At 39.8% G+C, this 27,610-nt stretch overlaps 2 protein-coding genes across 5 annotated transcripts; both read left to right on the top strand.

Annotated features, from left to right (window-relative positions):
* Positions 1-356: 356 nt before the first annotated feature.
* On the top strand, positions 357-27,610 carry LOC134224201 (uncharacterized). 4 transcript variants are annotated; one of them, XM_062703492.1, is made up of 6 exons: positions 357-695; positions 1,292-1,629; positions 10,857-11,055; positions 23,856-24,069; positions 24,134-25,001; positions 25,225-27,610. In XM_062703492.1, the coding sequence occupies exons 2-6, from the start codon at positions 1,503-1,505 to the stop codon at positions 27,324-27,326; spliced, it is 3,510 nt and encodes a 1,169-aa protein (XP_062559476.1). In that variant the 5' UTR covers positions 357-695; positions 1,292-1,502; the 3' UTR covers positions 27,327-27,610. The 4 variants fall into 4 exon arrangements, with proteins under 4 accessions (XP_062559476.1, XP_062559475.1, XP_062559474.1 ...); XM_062703491.1 differs by having other exon boundaries at positions 1,150-1,629; XM_062703490.1 differs by having other exon boundaries at positions 927-1,629.
* On the top strand, positions 14,254-18,083 carry LOC134227871 (uncharacterized). The gene is given in 3 exon segments (XM_062709563.1): positions 14,254-14,291; positions 16,549-16,884; positions 16,946-18,083. Coding segments are annotated over 3 exon segments (1,512 nt in total).

The following is a 27,610-nucleotide window of genomic DNA, read 5'->3' as shown; positions in this document are numbered from 1 at the left end:
GAAGGAGAATCCATACGATTTGACAGCTTGGTACCCAACATGTTCCGGACAGCAGAACAAAGGGAACCGAAGCGACAATCTTTATCTAGTAACTAAAATATCTTTTTATCGGAGGGTATTGTAAATTGAATTTCTATTGTAGGCTCTTTTCAATTGTTAAGCGAAATTTGTCGAGGGCTTTTCACATGAAAAGGCCTATTATTGTTCAACTATTTTGCACTGGGTTTTCGAAATGACAGTTGACATGTCGACGTTTTACGATGACATCCAATGAATGCAAGTGAGAAAGAAAATGCCATTAATTTGCTCAGGAGCGAAAGAGATCAAAAATCACTTCGTCGGTCGACATCGTGCACCATCCTTCTTGATCTCATCAGCGGAGTCGAATTGCAACCGCGCGAGTCATCATCGTCGTCGTTGATTTGGTCTCCATCGGAGTGTATTTTTCTCTATTTTTGAAAGCAGTCTAGGAAAATTTTAGCTGCCGAGAAAAAGTGTTTTCGGTTCGTACAACAATTAACGCGTATGGAATTGTCGCCGCTCAGCCCGGTTCCGTCGCCATTTGGCGGCGACGAGTAGTGATGAAAATCTAGGTTCCGGATTTTGCCCCATCAGCAGCAGTCGAGGCGCATCAGCCAAAAGAAAGATGGTCGACTACGAAAATTGAAACGCATTTTGCTGGTGGCCCGATTGAGGTAGTCCTACGGTATCAAGGTGTCGCGCCGTATTATTTTCAAATTGGTCGGTGGCCGCTAGATTTGAGGAAGTGTGTTTTTCAAGAAAGTAAAAGGCTCTTGGATTATGGTGAATTTGTGCAAAAAGTAGCATGACTCATCGGGGAGGAGTTGTTGCCATGGGTAAATCGCGGCCTTCATAGAAACGGCAATATTAACATTATGCACATATAAAACTAAACTCTGTTTCAGTGAATTTGTTTTATGGAAAATAATGAAAGATTTTTGACCAGTATGCTGCTTTTGTTTGGAAAAGTTGAAAAATAGAAAAAATAATATGCAGTGAATCCCAGTTGTCCTTCAAAAGTTTCAGCAGCTGTTGAGCGCCCGTAACCAGAAGGAGAAAAAATTTCACTCGTGTCACTTTTCTTTTTTACCTACTCTCGCTCGTAAAATCGTATTGTGCTTGCTGCAGAAGAGTGTGTGTTTTCATTGAAGCCTGTGAGCGTTTATCTTGCGGTCCAAACGGTGAAATACCGCACCGCTAATCAAAAGAAGCAAATCAAAACAAAGTGAACGAAACAAAAATATATTCAATCATCGGCGTTTCTGTTCAGGGCCGTACGTATTAGGAATTCGAGTCAATCGTCAGAGGACATAAATATTTCATCATCTAGTTTCTGTACGATTTCACCGGCAATCGACGGCTATACAGAGTGGACGGTTAGTGTAATTGTGTGAATATTGTCAGCAAAAAAAGCTAAGCATTGAGAAGCTGTGGTCGTGGTAACTGGTCAGCTGGTGTCGAGAAGAGTAATTCGTACGTAAATGTGGAAAATGTGGAATCCATCGTACGATATTATTGTCGAAACCCTAACCGGGTCGGAGTTCGAGGTGACCGTCAGCGACCGGGACACAGTCGGCTACATAAAGTCCAAGATTCAGAAATATGAAGGTAGGTCCCTACATTTCAATTGATCAAGCATTTTTGCGTTTTAATTATTTTATAAATACAATTTGTTAATCAGGCATTAAAAAGGATGTTGAAACTATCACATAGAATAGTCCTCGATGTGTTCCTTATCGAACATCGATAGTACCTGGCTAGCATGAACGATTTAGTCTCATAGTTGTAAGAGAAAGGCAAAACAAATTAAATCGACTTCATTAGCAAGAACAGATAAAACATTTGGACGATTGAAAAGTGTTTATCTTCTCCTGTACCCGAGCTAGAATAACTTAGCACAGAACTTCCAGAACAATGCCCAATAATGATGTGGATCTCGCTAATTTTTAATTGTAATTTATTAATTATACGTGTACCTGTTAGTTACCTTTACATCAGGTCACATACAGTCAGATTCCCATTTTCGAGACCCTCACTAAAATGCCTTGCATTCAGTCGACCGAAAAACTCGATGTGTCCCAGACATTGCAGGATAGTATGCAACATTCGCGCGGATAGAATGGAGTCAGCTGTGAGCGTCTTTTCTGAAATGCGATCCGTGTTGGATCGAGATTGTTCGAGTGCCCTGTTTCTTGTCAGCTCTATCACGACCTTTGGTTTTCTACATTCCTCAATCTTCCGCCAGGTTGCATCAGAAATCCATTCTTGATGGCCATCCCTCGGTGATCTACGCTGCCACCTTCCGGAACATCCGTCGCCCATGTTCCAAGTTATTCAACGAACGCAGTTGGATCTTTTAGTCGGCGTGTCACGAGGGGAGAGAAGAAGGTCTAAAATTGACCAATTTCGCGCTACGTAATTTGTAAATAGCTCCTATGTCCATCACGAGAGACCTACGTGACTTTGTGCACTGATCGATGGCGAAATACTAAAGAGTGATGCTCCAATCAGGGGCTATACCTCTATTAGGGGTCGTACACATATTACGTAAGCAATTTTTCTGGGATTTTTTATTTTTGTTTGACTGAAATCGTAGAGATCTTCAACTACCGTGAATGTCCGGATCATCGCCGATAGCGGCTCATTGTAGCCGAATGCTGTTCGATGGAATCGGTCTTGTAGGTATGATCGTTGCCGGAGAGAACGTTGAATTGCGCGGAAGTCCAGAAGCGCAAGCAACTGAGGAGAATCAGTTTACAGCGATCAGGGTATGCTGGAAGATTCCTTTGGATCACGCCAAGGCAAACTGCGTAATGCCATCCGAATGAACCTCCGTTCAATCCTTAGGGACCACGATACATCATTTGTCGTCCACACAATAGAAGCGGTCTCAAGGATAGGTCGTACAAGCGCCCAATACATAGACTTGAAGCAATATGGATCGGTAAAATCTTTGGCAATTTTAGCAGCTGATGATTTGCTTTGGAAATTATCGTAGTATAATGAGGGTCAGCTTTGTCAGCTTTGGATCCAACATGAATCCAAGATCGGAAACCATCTCAACTTTTTCAAGTATCGTTCCGTCTATCCGGTAATCAAACAATATTGGCTCCTTCAATCGATGGAACGTCACCACGTCACCATTTCGAAACATTTCGGACCACTGGTAATAAGTCGGTTCCGATGACACCAGGTAACGAAGATATCCAGCAAACTTTGTAATTGGCGACAATCGTTAGCCGATCGAATCACCAAATAAATTTTCAGATCGTCAGCATAGATGATTTTGCAATCCAGTCCATGTTTTGCAGCGACATCGTTGAAGAATAACTTGAACAGCAATGGTTCCAAGTTGCTTCCCTGGAGTACATTAGAAACACTGCAGAAGGACGATGAAACACAGGAATCAATTTTCAATCGGACTTTCCTTCCAGTTGGGTAAGACTCAACCATAATGTGGAGCTACCGAGACGAAAAAGTTTGGCCAGCAGCAGCATGCTGTGGTCGATTTTATCAAAGGCTGCTTTCAAGTCGGTGTAGATAACATCTATTTGAGCCTTGCTTTCCATTACAACCACGCAGGTGTTAGTAAAAACTAGCAGGTTCGTAGTGACCGACCTTCCTGGTATAAAACCGTGCTGATCTGTTGAGACGTAATTCTTCGATTTACTAAGAATGATCTCACTAACGATTATTTCGAATAGCTTGGACGCAGCTGATAAACTATTTCTCCCTCTGTATTTTCCGATTTCCCTTCTGTCACAATTTTTGAAGATAGGAAATATATTTAGATATGGTCAACGCGGCATCGCGGCGAGCTATAATAGCTGATTGGTATACACCACGCTCACTATGCCTTTGGTGGACGGGTGGCACTGAGCGGTGTGACAAGAACTCCCATTCGACTACAAGTTGCTGGACAATTCAAAAGAGTTTCGGGAAAAATCTGTAAATTTCGTCATGACTGTAATGACTTCCGGTGCGTGTTGTTCGCTGAGCAGAGCCCTGAGAAAAAAATTGTGTCGAGTCTGGTCATGTTTTCTTCGGTCAGCAGAACGATCGGCCGGTCATCGAAATTTTGTTCTGCTTAGTGCGGTCGATAATTAAAAAAATAGGGCGTGAGCGGTCAATCATGCTTGTGCTCATGCTAATGTTGTACGTCGAGCAGAGCCCAGTACGGCAAGAACGTTATTGACGCGGAGCGATAAAGGGAAGAGTTTCCAGCGGCGTGAGACGCAATCATCAAGTCACAGTCACACCACGTCAACGGTATGCTGACCAGTGACCAGTGTCGACTCAGAGGAAGAAGCTATCCAAAAGTTAAAGACGGCATGTGCAGTGCACGCACAAGGTGGCTGTGCGATTCGAAACTGGATCAGTCAGTCTTAGAAGTTTGTAGCTACACGGCAAGATCAGAATGCGAAAGAGGATAAAAGACTGAACCTGTAAACAGACTTAGGTTCTTGTGGTGAAATACGACAACTGTGAACTGATGCCTTTTGGGATCGGTTAGGACTGCTATGATAGCGCTCTACTCAGAGGTAGCCGTCCGTCGTCCTACAAAGCAAGAAGTGCTACGCATGCTGATAACTAAATTTGATCCGCTTAGAGTTATTGCCCACTTTCTTTCCTTTCAAATCATTTGGGACGATGAAGTCGACGAAGACGTGTTCGAAAAATGGTAAAGATGGCTTAGCGTCCTGGCTTTGGTGGAACATCTCCAAATACCGAGTTGCTTCTGGTCTGAGAACCCAATAAAAGAACCTTTGTGGATGCTAGAAAAAACGGATTGGTAGCTGTTTGCTATTCAAGAATATAGAAGAACGAAGTGGACTATCCTCTGTTAACTTGTTACCGGCAAAGCTAAGATGGCTCCTGTGGACGTCTATTCCAAGACTTGAATTACCGACAGCAGTTAAAGGAACACAACTATAGAAGTATTCGATTCCCTATCCGCAAACAACATATTCAATCGCAGCTCTGTTCTTCAAAAAGTACTTTGTTGATTCACTATGTTTCACAATAAACCTAAACCTGATAAAAACTTTTATTAGTCTTGAAAAAAATATGTTCAACCAGAAAGACCAACCAGATTTTTTTAATCTTTCGTTTATTTAAGAGGCTCAATTGCCATGAAGCCGGAGCCGAGTCGAGATCAAGTTTAATAATACATTAAATAAATGTAAATTATTTGCTGATTCTTATACATAGTGTTAGTTTTAGTTTTGGTGATCCGAAAAACTCGCGGTTTGGTCGAGGTTAGAAAATACAATAATACAGTAAGAAAAGAGAGGGAATTTAGGGTGCTTAAGTAATTACGATTCTGATGTTCACATAGCTGACATTTTTGGCGATGTTTCACACAACAGGACAAACATTTTCTTGTGAGACAACAATGAGAGGAAGACATACGAAAGGGATTAACGGCAGACATTGAAATGGACAACAAGAGGAAGACATTCGTTATGGGGTACGACAGACGTCTTGTCTTAGACCGTCTTGGTGGGCAGACTAAGATTACATCAGTCTTATATCAGCAACTTTCACAAATTGGTGGACAAGAGACATGTACTCGAGATCAAGGCCCGCCAACACTTCAACTAATAGGCTTTGGTTGTTTTCCTAGGACCGGAGATGTTCAGTTAACGCAGATCTGGGGCCACGATGCTTCTCGTACGCCCACACGATATGATCAATGTCCTGATAATCTACGCCGCAAACACGGATTTTGGCTTCTGAGAGCCCCATTCCAACCAAAATTTGGTTATTTCAAGCATAATTTTTCATAACGACGTATGTAACAATTTTGAGGATTCGAGAAATCCTTTGCAGAAAGTTGGCAAAACTTTTTCTAAAACTGTTTTAAAACTAAATCTTTTTTCAATACTTTTTTCCGCTGGCATGCATCATTACATGACACGTAATAAGCGTGCTTCACAGCAAAGCTCAGTTCATTCAAATTCACTGTGAAAAACGATAAAATTATACATACACCGGTATGCTACACGTACGTCGCTGTACATTGGTCGGTTTTCCATAGTGCACGATTGACGCAACTGCAGTTTTGTTTTGTTTTGCTTTTTTTGTTACATAGGTCGCTCTTATTTCCCATATGTTAAAGCGACGTATGTAACAGTGAGACTTCAAAAATAGAAAATTTTACATACGTCGATTCGCAAAAAGATTGAATTAAAGAATTTTAAGATCTGAAATCAGTAAAATCGATGCGTATTATATAAAGCCGCGTGTGATTGTCACGTTGTATTAAAAAACCCGTTTTGTTTACTTTTGTTACATACGTCGTTATGAAAAATTATGCTTGATTTAATATTTTATTACCATAGCAACTCGGAATGGCTACCGCTTCTGCTTTATAAGCAGGAGGTCGTGGGTTCAATTCCAGACTCGTCCCTTTCCTTCTTTATATTTCTTTTCTGTGTTTCTTTCGTTCTTTCTCTGTTTCACTTTCTACCAAAACGACAGTAGGATTATAACCTTCCACACAATACCAAAATCTCTCGTGGCACCTATGAGAGGTCGTAGAGTTCTCTGCATCTTTCTTAAGTAGGTGTCCAAGTAACCATCCTTCCCCTTTCTCAGCATTCACAAGGACGTGGCCAGGACAGAACTCGACTATTGGAGGGTGCATTGCTTCCATCTTCGAGATAATGATTAGTCCCAAATCCAGATATTGGTAACGGATGAAAGTGATGCTACTCTCATACAATAGTCTTGGCTTGTATCACCTACGACTTTGTGCGCATTGCTTAATGATAATGATAATGCTAACTAAGCAAACTCAAAATCATCATTAGAGAATATTAATAGTAATCACAGCGAAACTGTATTTGAAAAATGTTATTAATAACTTGATAAAATGTATCTTGATTTAAAACGTCACCAATAATCTAAATGAGATGTGTGTATTTTGACGTCAAGTTCCTTTATATCATATGATAAAGATCGTAGTATAAAAAGACTATGCGTTGACCTAAAAGTTATTACTTTTGACGTAGGTGGTGGCGTTGAAATATGGAGTATGATTTCCTGTACTAATTTACTAGAAACAATGAATTTACAAGAAAAATTAAATATTATACAGGTATGTTGGTTTTGCTTATTTCATAGAATGTAATGTTTTATTTAGAACGAGCTCCACAATCTATTGCGTTGAACCGGTGTCAAATATCACGAATCGCATCACGATATAGGCCAAACCGAGACGCATATTGTTTTGATCTCCTACAACCGAGACGGACGTGAATGATGCCAGACAAAAATATGCATATTAGCAAACCAACGCGAGAGTCGTTTGCTAAATAATGGCGACAACAAAGAGTACCTCCGGTCAGTGTACCAATGAAGAAAGACAGCTCAACGGTATGGCAACGATGTCGAAGGTGTATACTTAATGGAAGTCAAAGTGAAAAATCATTGTCGGTAGGCGCCTGATTTGTTTTTTTTTTTGCTTATACGGTTTCGTCTTGTGTCCGGCATTTTGTGGAGTTTTCGAACTCCGTCATTTGTCGGAGGTCAAAATTGTGAAGGTCAACCTAATTATGTGGCTACTGGTCTGTTGTTAGTATTTCCCCAATGGGTTAGAAGGTCACGTTGATTACCAATATTTGAGTGACGGTGTTGGCAGTAGTTTTGATCTTTTCCGTAAACAGAACGACAATTGAACTGATTATAAATTATAGGATTTTGGATGAAATCAATTTTCTTAAATTTTCTTTCGTGTTTTGTTTTCTCATTGGATTATTCTTCTAGATTTAATTTTATACGAAAAAAAAAGTTGGTATCAAAGGAATTTTCAAGTCAAGCACGAAATATTAATTGCAACGTAAGTATTTCTTGGTGATCCCAAAGCTCGCTTCGGAGATAGTCCAATGTTCAATAATTATTGTTCCTTTTTCATATTCACAATTTCAATTTTTATTGACATCATTCTAACTGCTGCTTGGAAATACATCCACAGCTAGTATACATCCATAATCGCATACTTGTCCCACTTGATTAGGAAATCTAGCAAAAATGAGACAAATAAGCGAATACAGACGGTATAGCAGGTGGTAGACTCGTTATCACTGTCGCAACTCACAGTTTCTGTTTTCTGATAAACACCTCCATGCGCCTTGTTGTGGCTGTGAGCCGTCAAGGTCGTTCGATGGCGCGTGGTTTGAATTCCGCAAATTTCACCCTGTTCATGAGAACTGGTGTCCTATTTTTGAACTGCAAAAGTTGTTTCATTGCTATTTTTTCCACCCAGGCATCAGTGGCTATCTTCCCAAAGTCAAAGTCTTTCAATAGGCTAATATTGTTATGTTTGGAAATCGATTGGCGCTGCTAAATTTGCATTTTCACTCGTATCCGGGAACGACGGCGGGTCAAAGATTCGAGAGTGCTGCGTTTTCCGCTCATTTTATTTTATCCCGCTAAATTTTCTACCTTCCGCAGCTCATGCATCATACATTGATACATTATGATACATGGATACATATGATACATTATAAATAATTGGGTGAGTGTGTTATTTCTGCGTGAAGTTAAAAGCTTTTTAGAATAGTTTGGAAATGCTTGGGCTACGGGAGGCAATATTGGCATAAACTAAAATTGTGGCTCATCACGCAAATAAATCAATCATTTAGCGATAACACATCGTTTTGTAGGGAAATATGTAGGCGTGTGTCGAGCACATTTTAGTTACTCTACGCCTTCCCAAGTAACCATTAGCACTATATTACGCCAAATCGCCATTTAGGGCCAATTTACGGATATTAAAAAACTTATTAACCTTTTCTGGACGGATGGGTCATACATGTCCAGCCTTCTAGATTTGCAGTGTAAAATCACAGAAGAGAGATAAGTCCCCACTTTTTCAGCAAAACGGTACACCAGGATGTTGGCTTCGCAGGAAAAATATCGGGGTCACGTTTGACTATACCCTGAAGACCCATATATACAAAACTTTGGGAAGATTTCGCTTCTAAGAGCATGGAAATGAATCTGACATGTTTGAACTTTTAATCACATTGTTTGATAGTTCTGAATACTCAGACAAGTTCAGCCATCCTGAAAGTTATGCCTGTGACAGATTTTCAAGAATACGAGATGCTCATGGTACTCCTAAACGTTCCTGAGTTCAGCTAACGGTATCTTCCGAATTAATCAAGGCTTTTGCAATGTCCTCATCATCGGTATTTACCCAAGCATATGATCCTAATTTCCATGAACATGAGATCCAATATCCAAGGTACTCCAAAATGATCTTGTGTCAAGTTGCATAATGACAATGAGGTTAACCTGCGATTTTTCTGTGTTTACGGACTTGGATGATCAAGTAGTTCAATCGTTACGGTTCTCAGAACGTTTTGGTGAACCTAAAAGGTCTGTAGTAGCTTGTATGAATTATGATTGAAGTCATATCAACCCAATGTACCAACTGGGATATCATATCATACACCATTCATAAGTTGGGTCATTGGATAGATCACATGATCCGAGCTACAAAAAGGGTCTATACAGTCGATCCTCTATGAATCGGCAATGAAAGGACCATTGACTCAAGCATACATCGAGATGTGGAATAGAAGTTCCTTGGAAAATTGTTCGAAAGAACCATCAGAGTAACCGAGAAAATATTTTTAGTATGGCATCATTTGCTTCCACGAGTCGATATCGAGTCGTAGAACATCGAATCATGGAGGCCATATTGTAGCTTGTAAAAACAATGAAAGAAATCGTATTGATTTAATGAATCTGCTGTAATGTTTAGCGATGCACGGATACATCGTTCAAGACTTGGTTGATCGGGTAGATCGCACGTTCTGAACCCCAGGCCGGTTTGAAGAACCATAAAGGCCTATAGTAGCTTGTAAAAGTATTGAGTGAAATTCTATCGGCTCAATGGACCTGCTGGGATGTTTAGCGATGCACGGATACATCGTTCAGGACTTGGTTGATCGGGCCTTTTGAACTCAAGGGCGTTTTGGAGAACCGAAAAGGTCTGTAGTAGCTAGTAAACATAATGAGTAAAATTCTATCGGCTCAATGGACCTGCTGGGATGTTAAGCGCTGCACGGATACATCGTTCAGGGCTTGGTTGATCAGGTAGATCGTATGTTCTGAACTCCAGGCCGTGGACACCGATAACGGCAAAGATGTGCAGAAAATTAATCTTCATCGACAGGATTGGACTGTAAAACCGGGAACAACATCGACCTTTTGCGAACATTCGATTCCAGGGAGTTGTTTCTGCTATCCTATTATGGTCATTAACTTATTTGCTCGAGGTAAGGTGTGGTTAAGCAGAGCTTTAATAAATCGATTGTTTTTTATGAAGCCCATTTGTCACCTCACTGCGTAACATTTTTTAACTCGGTTGTGCTCCGTCAATTTCCGAATGAATGATATAATAATGACAGTGAGTATTTTTGTGTGCAAAGGCTTAGGATTGCCAATCCGGAGATGGCGAATTCGATTCTCGGTCCGGTCTAGGATGTTTTCGGGTTGGAAACTTTCTCGACACCCTGGGCATAGTGTATTTATTGTAAATACTTGCCACACAATATACATACTCATGCAATAGCGGGTATAAAAATCTTTCCATTAATAACTGAGGAAATGCTAATAGAATACTAAGTTGAAAAGCTTGTCAATTTCCAGTTGCAATATAGAGCCATTGAAGAAGAAGAAGAAGAAATTATCATTCTTGATTAAATACTCCTACCATTTCCTATTACACCGGAGCAATAAAAAAACCCATTGTATTGTTGCAATGGACCATCTTTCCTTCATATAGTAATAAAACATTTCTATTTTCGTTCTTTTTTTAGGAATACCGGTTAACCAACAGCATCTGCTGTACAACCACAAAGAGCTGAACGATGCAATGGAGATGAAGGATATTCCCCTCGTCAATGGATCCCGGTTGAAGCTGGTGCTGGGGATGAAGGGCGGCCCCATCTCGTCCAAGCGCGTCGTCACCATTTCCGACTACGAGAATTGGTTCGACATGAGCGATGTGCTATCAAGGTCAGTTACAGTAACACTACTGCCAGTAATCGCCTATCTGTCCCATCTTTGCTGGGTTTCATTTTCATAAGGGACCGATATGCGTTTACAGGTAGTATGGATTTAGATGGAAGATATATATTTTTTAACTGTTGACGAACTCCTCGTTACCTTCAATCAAAAAACAAAAGACATCATAAACTGTTCCGACTACAAGCTTTATCATTTTTAAAAGTGTTTATTAATATCTCCACACGAATCTAAATTTTAATTGATTTTTTAATGAGGAAACCTCATATAAACCCGGCGGAAACTATAACGACCATATCTGCTAATGGTATGACAAAATCCATCCATTCGTTGTGTTTATATAAACAGTAAGGTGGCTCAAAAAACACTTCATTTTTTTTATTGGCTGCCCTCTTCTTCCGCTGACGGCCTGATGCTATGGACAAATTTTCTCGAGAACTCGAGAGAAATGCTAATAACTTTGCCTTATAAACTCTAATCTTCTTGCGATTTTCAGCATAACATTCTGTATTTAATTATGCAAGTACTGATTAATGACTATCATAGTTCTTCATCGTAAATGGTGCCATCTTCGATGTTTCTTCATACATATATCCATATAAACTTCCAATATGTTTATCACCATCCAAACGTTGACCGATTTTGCTGCAATTTCGTCCAGAGCATCAAGACATCAAATAGAACAGAATAAGTGAGCGACCCATCAAAAAAAATTGAAATTAGTTTTTTTCATACTAATTTGAGCCACTCTAATATACGGATTGTGATAAAACTCGGAACATAACATTACCACAATATTACATTCTATTCCGTCGTTCCACGAAGTTATACGCCTTAGAACATTTTTTTTCAAGATTGCCACATATGGAGTACAATGAAGAATCAAATTTGAACACCCATCAATGGATGATTTATTGATATTGAGAACGGCAGAGCGATGCCATTTGTACTCGTCTATCTGTGTTCATGTTTCATTGCATCGCACATGAGATCTAATTTTTGAACGACAGCTATTAATAGCAAGCGCCGTGCCAATCTTCATATACCTACATCAACAAGAGCGGGAGACTCTATCACGACCTTTTTCGAATTTTTCTCATTCGGAAATTGGAATACGGTTCAACTGTTGTTGGTGCGACCTGTTAATAGACAGGTTTTAACAAAAGTTTTTTCGCTGTTGAGGCGTTATTTTATTCCTCTTTAAAATTATGATACTGTTGAAACTATATACGCCCTACACCTTTGCAAGGAGTTAATTAAATGAATATCTCGACTAACATCATTATGAAAAAAAGCAGATCCAAATTCAGAATTTTTCAGAAGTAATAAATATGGTAATTTCTTCAGAATTAATAGCCAATTGCCCCATCCACAAATTCATCAAATATTGGCATACATTGGAATAAATTTAAAAGCATACATTGGATCAAATTCAATTTGGATCTATGAGCACAGTTCGGACCCGTTCGTTGAAAAAATGTCTCATTATGATGCGATTTTTTTCAAAAAAGACAGAATTATTATCGAATGTCGTGATGTGATCCAACGGACATCGTGTCTTGGAGCCTTGAGTGGTAGTGCAGTCAGGCAGAGGCCTTTTTCATCAGTGATAATGATGTGGGATCTCTTCTTTTCGGCAATACTTTGCGATGCGCTCCCTTTGACGCTGAGTCGTAGCCACGCTTACCTTTAGCTAGCTAGGCATTAATTGATAAACAATGTATTCAATACATTCGTATGGAATCGACTGCTGAATTCGCTGAGTAGACGTTTTTCAAAACTAGGAACGTGGCGCTAGTTTTATTTTGTTGTGTCTGTCTCACTTCGAAGAGTCATAATAAAAATACCACACATTATAATGGTGGCATATGAACAATTTTATGACGGCTTCATTCTCGATAACTTTTACTTATAGATAGGCAATAGGCGTGATGAAGTTTTACTTATCGAAAAGTGAATCCTATCTTCTTCTTCTTATTGGCATTACATCCCCACACTGGGACAGAGCCGCCTCGCAGCTTAGTGTTCATTAAGCACTTCCACAGTTATTGACTACAAGGTTTCTAAGCCAGGTTACCATTTTTGCATTCGTATATCATGAGGCTAACACGATGATACTTTTATGCCCAGAGAAGTCGAGACAATTTTCAATTCGAAAATTGCCTAGACCGGCACCGGGAATCGAACCCAGCCACCCTCAGCATGGTCTTGCTTTGTAGCCGCGCGTCTTACCGCACGGCTAAGGAGGGCCCCTATAGCTGACCTTAATTAGAACTTAATAGATACCAGAGTGTAAAATAATCGAAAATTTTTAGTGAAGTCCATTTTTCTTCATTTGTCAGTTCACATCCGAACCATTCATAGTCGGCTCTGGACAGTCAATATTCAGTTGAATATTACACCCAACCAGATGGCAGATTTTAATACAGTTCTGCATAAGAACCTTACAGAAACTGTATAATAATTTGTTTTCAAAGATTCAAACGTCGATTTGTCCAATCTGATGGCACTCCCACGCAAACCAACACCACCAACAGGTAGCCGAAGCCTCCCCCTATCTGTCTATGGTGATGGTTTGCGTGGGAGGGCTATCAGACCGGACAAATCGACGTTTGAATATTTGTTTACAAAATCACATACGTCCTTTTGAATAAGTACCCGAGAATTATGTTTTTTTCTGCACTTAGTAAATACATTCAGTGACAGTCGAATGAATGAGTTCGTGGAGTAGTCGTCTGACTATGTCATTCTATGTTTTGAATATTCATGCGATGTTTGTCAAAATTCGGACCGAAGTTGCTTCATGAAGATGAATATTTTAAGCTCTGATAGATACACCTTGCTATCAAAATTTTGAATTGTTTGTGATTTTGAAAACTTTTGAGATCAGATTTACTAAGAAAATTGTCAGATTGCTAGGCAATGTTTGATACACTGAGGTTTATTTTTACGCAGATTTTATTTTAGAATTCTCTGTCCACTACTTGAGGACATTTTCAGTGTGTTATTTATCGATAAGTCGCACTGGAGATGTCCATAAGTAGTGGACGAAATACGTATTTGTGTAGATACGAAAACACAAATTAGTGGAAGTAAAAGGAAGATATTTTTTAAAAACCGTATACAAATTTCGCTTGAAAACGGCTTGACCGATCGTTTTGATGTGTTCGGCAAAGTTTTAGGTAATCAATGGTGCTATGTGAAAAAAATACACCGCGAAAAAAAATGTTCGAACACTGAAAATAGACTTAAAAATCGATTTTCTCAAAAACGAATTGTTCCATAATTTTTATTTTTTGATATGTAGTAGCAGAAAATATATGTACTTTTTTGCACTATGAGTCATAATCGAGAAATGATGGACAAAAAGTTATTTTTTTAAAATTAGTTGTTTTTTTTAAAATGGTCGAAATATTTTTTTTTTACGTACGAGTGTGTGAGCTTCCACCGGAGCCACTTGATCGAGAAATAGCAACGGTTTAGTGCGGGAAAAATTTCCTGCTGACTTCGGGTTGGATGTGTTCAACGGTGTACGTGGCGTGTGCATGGACGTTAAAATGGAAATACCATCGGCACTGTATGTTTTAAACTGGAGAGAAGACGTTTTTTTATACGGGAAATAAGGACAAATGTTTCATATGCTCGGAGAAAGGTAACCAGATAAATGTTTGTTCCAAGAAAACACAGCGCAATCAACTGTAATAATTGGGTAAGTATGGCCTGAGCTATGCTGAGACTCCCTAAATCAATGGTCTCAGGGTCGGCACGCTCACCTCAAGCTACTCGCGGGCAGAAAACTCTCGCTTCACAATGCCACACTTTATTTTCTCCACTCTTTCACTTTCTTAAGCCTAGCTAACCTGTCTTCCTTGGGGCCCCTCTTCCTGGCAGCATTCCACTACTTCACTTCTTCCTTTTTCAACTCCTGTCCTTCCTCGTCCTCTACCTAGCTCTCCTTCCGTCCTTCCTTGTCTTCAACCTTCGTTGCAAGGGCATTCACGCCGGCGACGGCGGCTTTCTTCCTCCTCGGTACGGAATCTTCACTTCCTTCGCCCTTCAACGGCCTACGTAGCGTCGGTGATTGACACTTTTTTCCTTCTGTTGCCGACGACTCGGCTCGCTGCAGCCTACCGGTGGTAACGCCGGGTGGCTTGGGGATCTCCCTCGCTCCTTACTACGCTGCCAATAAGATGGCCGATCGACTATCGGCGGAACAATGCCGAATCAGGCCGACAATGGAACTTGGGTACGATGGTGGTTCTCGATGGAGTTTTTAACCATAAAAACAACGGGGTTCTGAGAAGGAGCGAATGCTGGGATCAGCTTCTGTCTCCGGAAGCAGCCACTTCAAGTTACCTGACGTCCTCTACGCCTGGTCTTCTTCCACACTCTCTCTCACTTCAACTTCTTCTAACTCGGTAACTTTCGCTAGCTTTCAAACTTTCATCCGTTCACTTCGAATTGCGTTGGATAAGTGACCGGTTTTGGGCTTGTTTCCCGCATCCTAGGGTCATGACCTCCTTTTTCAGGTCAGTCACCTCGCATCATTGCATCAACTTATAACACTAAAATTCCACGAATTTCTCGGCAACACTCATCACATAACATAACCAACACTTACACAACCAAGCCAGAAGATGAACAAAGTTGGGCAGTCTGGGACATACTCTGGTATGTTAGAAGGAGCCACTTCCAGACACGACTGTTCAAATGAAACAGAAGTTTTGGATATACAGGTTCTAGAAGATACACAGGAGACGAACATCGATGAACCGGTGATTGAACAAAAACAAGATCCCAAAGTTCAACTAATCCCAATAAGGTGTTGGAAGTCTGATGAAAAGGTATAGGGTGGGTGTACCGGTAATAGTGAGTGTACCAGTAATAGTGGTAGTGCAACATTTATTATTCATTCCAAAGATTTTGCGGCTATGTTATATAACGGAACATTTCTCATAAATATTTAGGAATATATCTATGATTGGACGAATTTTAATATTTTTTAAACCCGTGTATTCGACACATTTGGACCAATTTTTTTTCAAGCTTGCAAAATTCACCAACTCTTACGAAAATCGTAACGAATCAATGAAATTTCATAAGGCAAAAAATCATACATAAATATATTTTTTACAAGAACTTGATATGTAGAATCAATCTAGGGAAAGAATCATGCATAAAACATACAACTAATAGCAAATTGGTCCGTAAAACGCAAACTCCACTATAGGAACCACTTCTGTTCCTATAATAGTGGCAGTGTTAAAGTTGTATCTTTGAGGTTAGATTTGCATCCTGTCAGATGTAAACAAATTGCAATTCGCAGTGCACCTACAAGTGATTCCGGCTTCGAAGCGAGACAACAGCTGCTGTTACATCCAGTTTTGCACGAAAGTAATTAAAATAAGTTCATGTTATAGCTGTAATTTGTATTAGTGATTAATTATATTGTAGGATGGAACAACAAAAGAAAATTCGCCGCAGGAACAGAGTGCCTCATTTCTACAGTGAAGATGATGTTGAAAAGTACCTCGCAAGTATCAGAAATGGAGAAAAAAATATTTATGGTGCGTGTAGACTGTACGGAATACCTGAGTCAACTATCCGCTTTCGCATGAGTGGAAAATGGAGCGAAAAATTGACTAAAGGGCCTCCAACGATTCTTTCTCCGGAAGGAACGGAACGGGAAATTGTAGCATGGCTTAAAGCGATGGAGCGCAAGGGTTTTCCTGTGGTAAAACAGTCTCTATTAAGTGAAATAATGTGATTTTTCAATTCCAGTGGTAGACCTAATCCTTTTAAAGATAACGTACCAGGTAGGTGTACAAACCCGATTGAAAGAGTATAAAATAATATTTATTTTTCGGTAATTTGTAGTAAGAAAATGGTTCACCCGGTTTCTGGCTCGTCACAATGACATCACAGTCAGAACTCCAGAACAAGTAACAGCCGCAAGCTCAAAGGTATCTAAATCGGACATTAGAGGTTGGTTTAAAATGGTTGGGGACTACTTGGTAAGCGAAGGATTATCGGACGCCCTTGAAGATCCTCAGAGAGTATAGAATGGGGACGAGACTTCATTTTTCTTGCATCCTACTACCAAGGCAGTGCTGGCTACAACGGGAAACAAAAATGTGTATGAAGTTCAGCATGCCGATGGACATTCAAACGTAACTGTAATGTTCAGTTTTGGAGCTGACGGGAGCGTTGTTCCGCCGGATGTGATTCTGCCGGTTCAGAGGATCCGTCCAGAAACCCTTCATCAGTTTCCTGGAGAATGGGGAGTTGGAAAAAGTCCAAATAGTTGGATGAACGTCGAAAATTTTATGTTGTACGTGAGGAAAATTTTCTATCCTTTCCTTCTCAAGAAGAAAGTCAAATTCCCGATCATCTACTTTGTCGACGGACACTCGTGGCATACAGCGCAGGAAGTAGCAGATTTGTGTCTGGATCTAGGAATCGTTTTAGTAGCACTTTATCCGAACACGACACGAATAACTCAACCAACGGACGTTGCAATATTCAAGCCATTAAAAAGCGCGTGGAAATCAGCTGTCATAGAGTGGGGAATGGATAATGGGGGAGACATATTGTCGTTGCAGCATTTTCCGTCTGTACTTCAGAGAACAATGGACTCAGGAATTAGACAACCCAGTATCATCAACGGTTTTTACGTGTGTGGATTGTATCCTTTTGGTCCAGACAACGTTGACTTCACAAAATGCTTGGCACAGCCTGTCAATGACACTTCTGTAGGTGAACTATCATGTGATGCCACAAACTTGGATCAAACAATAACGGTACCAAATGATCAGTCGCCTACACCCGACTGTGTGGACATCGATATCTCCCAAGATTACGTGTTAATTCCGATCGGTACGATTAAGGAAGCATTAGACGACATAGGTACCGAACGTCTATCAAGGATAAGAACTCATCATGGCTTGTCTGAAGAAGACGAAATTATTCGTTCTCTGTTCCAAAAACTGCTGGCACCACAACTGTCGCATCTGTACTGACGAATAGTAATGTCATTCAGAGTAAAGATAAAAGGAAGGCCGATGGTATTGCCGAATGAAAGTGAAGTTATGAAAGATAAACTCGAACTTCTACAAGCTCTGAAGCTTTCTGAGCATCAAATATGAGTAGCGTACTGCCTTCTTCCCAGTTCTTATTAAATTACATCTTGTTATTTTATACAAACATGAATTGTTGATTTAAATGTTGCCTTCATATTTATGCCATAAATTTCAAGTACGAAATAATCCTAATTGTTTCACATTCACTTTGAAATGTCGTGTTACTTATTCAATGTGCTATGATGCACATAACTAGCATTGAAAGAAAGTTAAACTTGTTCAAACTTGTGGGCTTCGTGGCTGTGCGGTTAGTGACGCCAATCGTCTAGTCGCATGTGCTATGGAGTGTGGGTTCGTTTCCTGCCCCGGTAAAGAGAAAACTTTCCGTGATACGAAAAGTTCTCCACTGGTCCACTGGGTGTTGTGTCCTGTCCGTTGTCTCAAGCTAGGTGCTACACTCTGAAAAATCTTCACGTTATATTTACCTGAAAACGAATGTGGTTCTCATCCACCATACTTTTCACGTAAGAGTGACCTGAATGACAATTAACCTGAACAAATTTTAGTTTCCTTGAGTTACGTGATTTATCCGGTGACTCTGACTAGATCTTCCAGCACTAATGACGTGAAGCTTGAAAGTAGTTACGTGTTTGATCAGGTGAACCTGACGTGATTTGTACGTACTGGTTACGTGAAATTTTAGCGAAAGACAGCAGGTAACCACTACATGTTTTGAAATGTATTGCAATATAGTGACTTTGGAATGAATACAAAAATGAAAAGGGAATGCCCATAAAAGGGAATCTTTTTCGCGTTGTTGATCCATTGAAACATTGAAATGCCGTCATTTGGTCATTGCGCTTTGGAGTTACCGCAGAAACACTTTTGAAGAAAAAAAAAAGTTATCGGCGGATGTTGAATAGAATTTATCAGATTTGTTGAGAAATGACGTCAAATTTTAAAACCAGTTTCTTGCTCGAAAATTGCTAATATTGCCGCTGTTAATTAACCAAAAAGTAGTGCCCTGTCCATGGATAAGGGGCTTGACGTTGATATTTCAAGTGTCTTAAAAAGATTTTTATTTTATTTTTATTTTTGTTGTTTAATAGAGTGCTTTTTTCAAACAAAGGTTAAGTTCAACACTAAATTAAAAAATTAAGATATTTTTCCATTTTTGATATCTCCTTCACAAGAATATCGTTATTTTAATGGTAATGGTTTGAAAATAAGCTCCGTAGAGAAACTTTTATCACATCTTACTTAAATAAGGTCAACAGTTATACCAAACACTTGAGGTACCATGCCTCCAAGTTAACTAATGGTTAGTGTCGCACGATCTAACAACAACTGCCTATTGGTAAATTTGGAGGTGCCGGCAGGGCTCAGTAGGGGTCTAACTAACATAACTCTAATACTAACAAGACCCTGAAACAAACGCTTATCCAAATAGCATACATCTATTTATACTTGTAGTAGTAGCTAACAATAATTCATTTTGTACCCGTATAGCTGAAGTAGAATTTTAGTAGTGAAAAGTAGAATTTGTAGATTTACTAATTTGGCATTGGAGATAGTAATGTATCTATTATATCTTCTCGATAATCTTTTTATTTTAGTCTCTCTAGCTGCATGGATCAACGCAAAAAAACTGTTTCTCTCTTCGTTCTATTAGGTTAGTTAGAAAAATTAGCGGATATATAGGGGACATGACTTAGTGTTTCTCGTATTAAGACCAGTGGTGGAAATCTGCGAACCTTACTCACAAAACAAGAAGTAGGCAATGCAAAAGACTCGCGAACATTTGTTTTGCATTTTTCTTGCCTACCTACTACTCGCAGAGAAAACAAAAAAACGAACCCCGAAAAATGTTCGTGAAGCTTCGCGAGTCATTTCGGTTAATTTGTAAAAGTCATAAAACAACCTCGGAACTTATTTCTCACTGATGTTCGAGCAAGAACACAATTGTTTATTGTTATTGTGTTTATGTCGAGTTAAATCTATCCATTGCATTCGAAGTAATCACAAAAACTCGCGACCGTGTTTTTACTCCCGAACAAAATGCAGCCAGGCTTTTTGTTTTTGCTCTGCCTGTACTCGCGAACAAAGCAAGCGCCAGAAAAATGCAGGCAGTAGGTTCGCGCGAGTGTGGCATTTTTGGTAGGCCCAATTACACTCTTTTCTTACTCGTGAAGCGAGTATTTCCACCACTGATTAAGACAAATTCGCTGACCTTTACCTTATAATAAAATAAATGACCGATAGTTAAATAAATGACTGAAATTTAAAGATATCAAATAAATAATAGAAAACGAAAATAAATACATGACCATCGGTGGACAGAAAGACAAGAGACAGAGTTCTGTTTAGAATAGTTAATTGAGACCATTGCACTCACAAGATAGAGAATAACTAGTACCACTATTATTGCTACAAGACTAATAACTTGACCACTTACGGAAATGAGGATAGACCATATGATGCGTTCATCCACTATTATATTGAATATTGTATACCCTGAATCTGAATAACTGAATTTTAGACCTCATTATTTTAATAAATAATAAAGGTTTGAATATTAGAAAAGGGAATAGAACTTGACCAAAAAAGCAATTACGGAACAACTGGACAGAAATTTTGTATAATGATCACTATTAGACTACTGAAACTTTAACATATGACATTACTGTGACTGATAGGATACAATTAACTCGACGACGTATTGACAAACATCCGATACTCAACCGTGTTAAAATAAGGGAAGCTCTTCAATGTGTCCATTTATTACAATAGTATTTAAATTAATCTATTTTGAAACTACCCTACCAGAATGATATCATTACATCTTTATTCGAAATTGTTACTTGAAAATGGCAACAGTACCACCCGTTGTCAACATAGACTACTATTCGGTATTGAATGTCGGCTCCAAGTAACTAATAATTAAATTTACATGTTAACTACTTATTCAGAAAACATCTATGTACATGTTGAGCTTCCATTATTTGTTCGGTTTATAATTGACAGACTGTAGATAGAAAGAATAATGTATCGGTATGATCACAATACAAACCCAGGCCGCAGTGACCTAGTGAGCAACATAGCTTGAGTCGTCTGCTAGTATTGTGTATCACATGGAGAGCCCAGCCGAGATACCAGTCTATTAAGACTACAACTGGTCAACTCACGAAAAAAAAAAAAAAAAAAAAAAAATTAACCAAAAAGTAGTGGAACAAAGACTACAAATTTTATACTAATGCGACCGGAAAACTGTAGCTCTAGACTTCCATGCAGCTTCCTTTTCTTCCACATCATTTTTCAACGAATCTAATAAATTTTAACCAACCTCCGTTGTTTTTTTCCAAGGAGGTTTTCCTGGCACGGAAGGCACGTTTTTTTTCAAGGAGGTTTTCCTGGCACGGCAGGCACGGAAAATATCCACCAAGATGCACCTGAAATATCACTTATCTCCGCGAAGCCTCATTATGTTTAGGTTATGTATCTGTCATTCTTGTTTACAATGCAGGTCTTACGCAAATGCCGAAGCTGCAATTACACTAACACAATCTCACCTTAATTGTTTACGTGGGTATACAGTCATATTCGCCAAGATTTTTAGTAAAAGTTACGTGAATTTCAGGTGAGCATTACTAACGTCACGTAACAATCGTCGTTTGTTCAAGACAGACGAGTTACGTGATTTTTCACGTGAATTTGACGTGATGATTTTTTAGAGTGTAAGTGTTCACTCTGTACGACCTCAAGTCGAAGACGGTGTTCCTGTCTTTTCATAAATTTAATGAAAAGTTTAGATTGAACAAGTTATTTGGTTATCTTAGTTGAATGCAGTTTACTTGCGAAAAGTTGAAACTGTTGTAGACTTTTCACGTCGAAGTAAGTAACTTGATCTATTCACAAATATTTGAAAATTAGATTCCACTATTACTGGAACATCATTCACTATTATTGGAACATTGCCACTATCACTGGAACAAACACCATTTTAAATTTATCAATATTTCTCATAAAATAACTGGGAAATACGCTATGTTTATATCTCTATGAATGATAATCTCATAAAATTATGTACGACTATGCTAGATAAACATATTTTATTTAGTTTTAAATTTTAGATAGCGCTTAGTTTCACTATTACTGGTACAGCCACCCTACACGCATTACAAAGGGATCAATCAGATTAAAGCTGAAGACAAGGACGAATGGCAAAAAAGGCGCGACACCGAAGCAAGGGTAGCCAGGAGCTTTTCACCATCGAAGGAAAAAACTTTAAAAAAATGTCGATCAATTTCCATTGGTTCACATCTTTTTGTTTCAGTTTTTCTTCAAATTGAATAATCGAAATATGAAATTAATCTCGGCTCCTTAATGTGTATGCCATGATGAAGCCTATTAAATAAATCAAAACAAAAAAAAAGATTTGGTGTCGCAAATGCTGGAGGACAAAATATCGGAATTTTGTCAGCCCCGCGGCATCACTTGGAAGTTTATTCCGCCACGAGCGCCGCACCAAGGGGGGCTCTGGGAAGCTGGGGTAAAATCTGTGAAGAGCCATCTTAACAAAGTCCTGTTAAATCAAATTGAAGCGATCCTTAATTCACGTCCAATAGTCCCGCAAAGTGATGATTCAATGGACTAGCAAGCTTTAAGTCGTGGTCATTTTCTAGTTGGACGTGAGTTAACAGCGATTGCCGAGCCTTTTTACGGTGATCTAATGGAGTCAACATTATCCCGATACCAACTGATTCATCTGAGGAAACACGCATTTTGGTGTCGTTGGTCTGCTGAATATGTGACAGGATTACAACGACGTGAAAAATGGTTCAAAAACCCGACTCTACGGCGCGAAGGAATGCTAGAGGTAATGAAGGAAGAATCGTCGCGACGCACCCTGCCAAGGATGGCAACGTTCGCGTGGTGACCGTGCGAAAGAACAGCGGGACCTACAAACGGGCCACGACTAAAATAGCTGTGCTACCGATTGAAGAGGGAGACAGTTTGGATTAGAAGGTGGCGAGCCATCCGTCTCCGGGCGGAGAATGTTTGCTCAAATGTGAATTAAAGTTTGTAAAATGTTATTTTTCGTGCAGCACAGGCCTACCCCTACACTGCTAAAAAAGTTTACACGCAAAAGATTTTGAAGTATGCTCTTTTGACTATAAAGTATTCAATATGACTTTAAAGTACGCTCTTTCGTGGTTGAATTGGACTACAAACAAAAAGGAATAAATATTATGCACAATTATGACTATCTTTTATCCAAAAATGATTAACTTTTAAGAACAAAGAGACACTGAAGACGGCCTTACTGTTGAGGTCGAAATACGTATTTGTCAAGATACAATTAAGTGGTGTAATTCAATGGGATTGTACAAACTCGTCTTATGACAAAGTGTATTCAGGGTGGCTTATACCGGGAATATAGGCAATTAATTTTGATTGTACCCAAAACAATTGTTAAAATTTGAAAGTAACACATGCTTTTTACAAACTACGTCATTTTTGGAATCAAAGTCTTCAAATACTTAATGAAAGCAATTTTTACGGCGAATTCATCAACTCGCATTTCTGAAGATTGTATTTCGTACATGATTATTTATTTGTGTTCAGACTAACCTCCAGATAAATTGAATTTATTTACCAAAACATATAACCCTTTAAACTCACAAAAAAACCATTGAACTCACGTCGTTGCAGGCAAGATGTGTCCAATTTTAAGGCACCTGGACTGAAGCTGCTGGTCAATAAGAAGAATATACATCGATTAATCAAAGTTCGGGCTGAAAAGGCATCAGACAACATCAAAGGATCGATTTCTAGAAAAATTGGCGGTCAGAGCGGCGAAGACATCGATGGCGAGGAACTGGAACGCGAAACGCAAAAGGAACGCGACGATAAGATTACAGCTGAGGTATTTTCACTGTTTATGGAGTTGCCTATAATTCGAGGCACATAATCATATCTTTAATTTTCAGAAACTGAACCAGATCAAAACCAAAATCATGATGAAGAAGAAAAAATTGGCAAACTCAACCCTCCCAGCTGCGGATTCGGAAAATGTTATAAAGGAAGAGAAAACGCCCATCGCTCGACCTACCTATTCGGCTGGTCCGATCGGTTCGTCGATTCCACATCACCCACGACCCCTCTCCCAAACGGCGTCCATTGCTACGGCTACCCGGGAACCTTTCTTACCACATATCAATTTCCATAACCCCATCACTCGGCAGATGACAACGGAGGTGGACCGCCACTCTCAGATTCGTGAAAATCTCCAGCGTAACCGTTCATTCAAGACCATCAGTGTTAAACACTTCAACGTATCCGCCCACGATATGACGACCCACCACGATTCGAGCAGGCTCGAACGATCCCTGTCGTTTCACTCAAATGGTATCCTCAACCGCATGGATTCCGATCCCACCGGTGGGGCCGCTTGTCGCAGTACCCACAGCCAATCTCAGCACCAGCTTTCATCCGCCTCGCTACACGACATCATCGAACTGCTCAAATACACGCCATCCAAACTAAGAACCATCTCCCACGACGCATTGAACAAGATGATATCCAAGAAACCACATCAACACACCTCGACAAAGCTACTGGAAAATAGTTCATTGAAAAATATTGACGAGTTTCTACGAGATTACGATGTTACGATGACAAACCGTGTCAAAACGGCAACAGCTACGACGACGGCAGGTGATTGCTCCAATATGTTGGCCGAAAGTGTTTTCAACAAAGACGCGGGGTTTGCTTCGGCAGAAATCGCTTTCGATAAAAGTTCGAACCCAAACACGTTGGACAAAACGTTCCGAACGCTCTATAAATCGACGTCTGATGGTAAGCTTCAATTTCCGGATATTATTTTAGTTTTTTGTGATCTTTTTCGATTTTCTTACAATTTATGAAGTTATTGCATACAAATAATCATTTATTTTCGAGATAAGTTGCAAATGTAATTTTAAATTACGATACATTAAACTTCATACATGAAGTATAATGGCACCTGTCGACTTATGTGCTAGACGTAACTTAGTGACACCTTTTTTTTCAATTTTCACAGACAACAGTTCGTATGAACTTCCGAAACTACTTATTCGTGAGGACTCTCCGGTGGAATCGTTTCACAGTTCCTATCCTCAGTTGGAAACAGTTGCACTGCGTGGTGAATCTCCTAAAAATTTTAATTCTATTACCAAGCTACAAGATACCGGCCCCAGTGGAGAGCTCGATGAAAATACAACAACGCTAGCACCGGGCGGGTTGACTAAAACCAACAGCGAGAAAAGCAAGCTCTCGTCCGGATCATTGTTGCAGCTGTACGAGCATCCCCCGGCACCGACTGCAGCTGCAACTACCGCGGCTGCCATCGGAAGCGGAATAGGTAGTAGCATTTCTAACGGTGGAACCTGGGCGCCACACTACGGCGCTGTTGGTAGTCATCACCATCACCATTCAGACTTGGGCATCAATGAACTCGAGCTGAAGTTCATTAATAATGGATTGATGGACAAGGGATCGAGCAACACTAACTCCGTCTTCAAACTACCGGCTGTATCGAACTTAGAAATCAATCACTGGAATGCACTGTCAAATGATTCGGTGAATGGCAAGGAGAAAGAAGATGAGCAGGCCTCTAACCCAAGAACCTCCAACGGTTTTATACACAGTGATTTATCGTTTTCGTCGATTTCGTCGGATGAGGATGACTTGTTCAGTATTTCCGACATGATTTATAAAAACCAGGCCAACAAGTCCAAGTCGATCGACTTGAATGAATTCCGAAAAACGTTCGGTAGTAGTCCAACACTGTTGAACAATTTTGGTGGTACCAATACTAATCTGGCACCACAACTATCTCGACTAGATGCGATCCCTTCACAGTACCGAAGAGGTTATACAAATTTGAACGATGCTGGCCTTTCCTGCTCAACCTCCGAGCTAGAGTGTGTCAATGCTACCACCAAGAAAAAGACTGGAAGTGGCGATAACGCAGAATTATCGCCTCTATTGAAACATAGAAACAATGATCATGTTGCGTATGTGAGAAGTTACGAAAATCTGAACCGTTATAAGACATCCTCATCCAAAAATGGGGATGCCAGTGATATACTCCGGTGTCAACAGGGTGCTGGGCAATTATTGCCTGGGATTAGCAATTTAGATAGTATCGTGGATTCGGATCTGAACAGCAGTAACGGTTCCGGATCTAATCTGATAGATGATAGCTTTACCGATTTCGAATATAGGTTCTCTAGGTTAAATTGTGCGAGTGGCAATGGTCATCACAGTGGAGTTAGTAGTAGTACCAATAACAGTAGTAAAATCCAATATAATAGTATCAGTAGTACTAGTAGTAGTAGTAATCAACACAATTGTCCAAATAGTAACAGTCACAGGATGCCATCGTTGAACGATTTGAACCATCGGAATCGACTACTACATGGTCACTCTCCTTCTCTCAATAGCACCTCAACGCCATTTAGTAGTAATAACAACAACTCCAACGCCGCCGCCAACTACTACTTTCCTTCGGATGAAAGTCTTTTTAACATAGACTCCTTCTTCGATGACTTCGTCGAAATCGATACCAGTGATATATTCGACAGTGCTGAATACATTAATATTGGAGGAGGAGCCCGTAGTTCAAATTCTTCATCCTCCAAAATGTTACCAAAATCGAACAATTCGGGTTTTCTTTTGCCGGATATACTTCAACAGGATGAGTTACTGTTGAAAACGCAATCTGGGTTCGCCGATGCCGACGATTTGTTAAATGGCGGCAATGATGCCCATTCATCATCCATCCATCTCATGGATAATGAAGATCCGATGAGTCTGAATGATCTTCCTCCGCTGGTTCGGATACCACCCCCTTCTTCCGCATTGGGTCATTATCAGCAACAACAGCCATCCACATCTGCTGGGGCCGCCATGCAACATCATCCTGCCGAGCCGCTCAAATCGAAAAAGCTTCGATGTGCCCAATGCAACCGCAAGCTTGGCGTCATCATGATCATGAAATGTCACTGTGAGAAGATTTTCTGTGCTCAGCATCGGTACGCCGAAGCGCACAATTGTTCGTACGATTTCAAGCTCGAAGGCAAGAAAATCCTCGAACGTGAAAATCCACTAATAGTGGCACAAAAATTGCCCAAAATATAGGCATTGACGCATTACAATAAACAAGTTTATTATTTTGAGTTGATTTATTTTTTGCACTGAAAGATGCATACGGACTAACGATGCACGTTTGTAGAATTTTAGTTTTACTCCAGCCCATGTTTAGTTATTCTGACTTGCTTTAGAAGAAAAAATTGACAGTAGGTGTATGCTTTAGTTTCTAACTAGAATTAGGTCAAGTTCGATAATCTTGGCGTATAACAACAAAAGGCAGAAATTACATTTATCTTGTTATTTTTTAAATTAGGTTGCATTCTACATTATTT

This window comes from Armigeres subalbatus, chromosome 3, assembly GCF_024139115.2.
Source record: "Armigeres subalbatus isolate Guangzhou_Male chromosome 3, GZ_Asu_2, whole genome shotgun sequence".
NCBI classification, from domain to species: domain Eukaryota; kingdom Metazoa; phylum Arthropoda; class Insecta; order Diptera; family Culicidae; genus Armigeres; species Armigeres subalbatus.
This window is presented reverse-complemented; position numbering and strand designations above follow the sequence as displayed.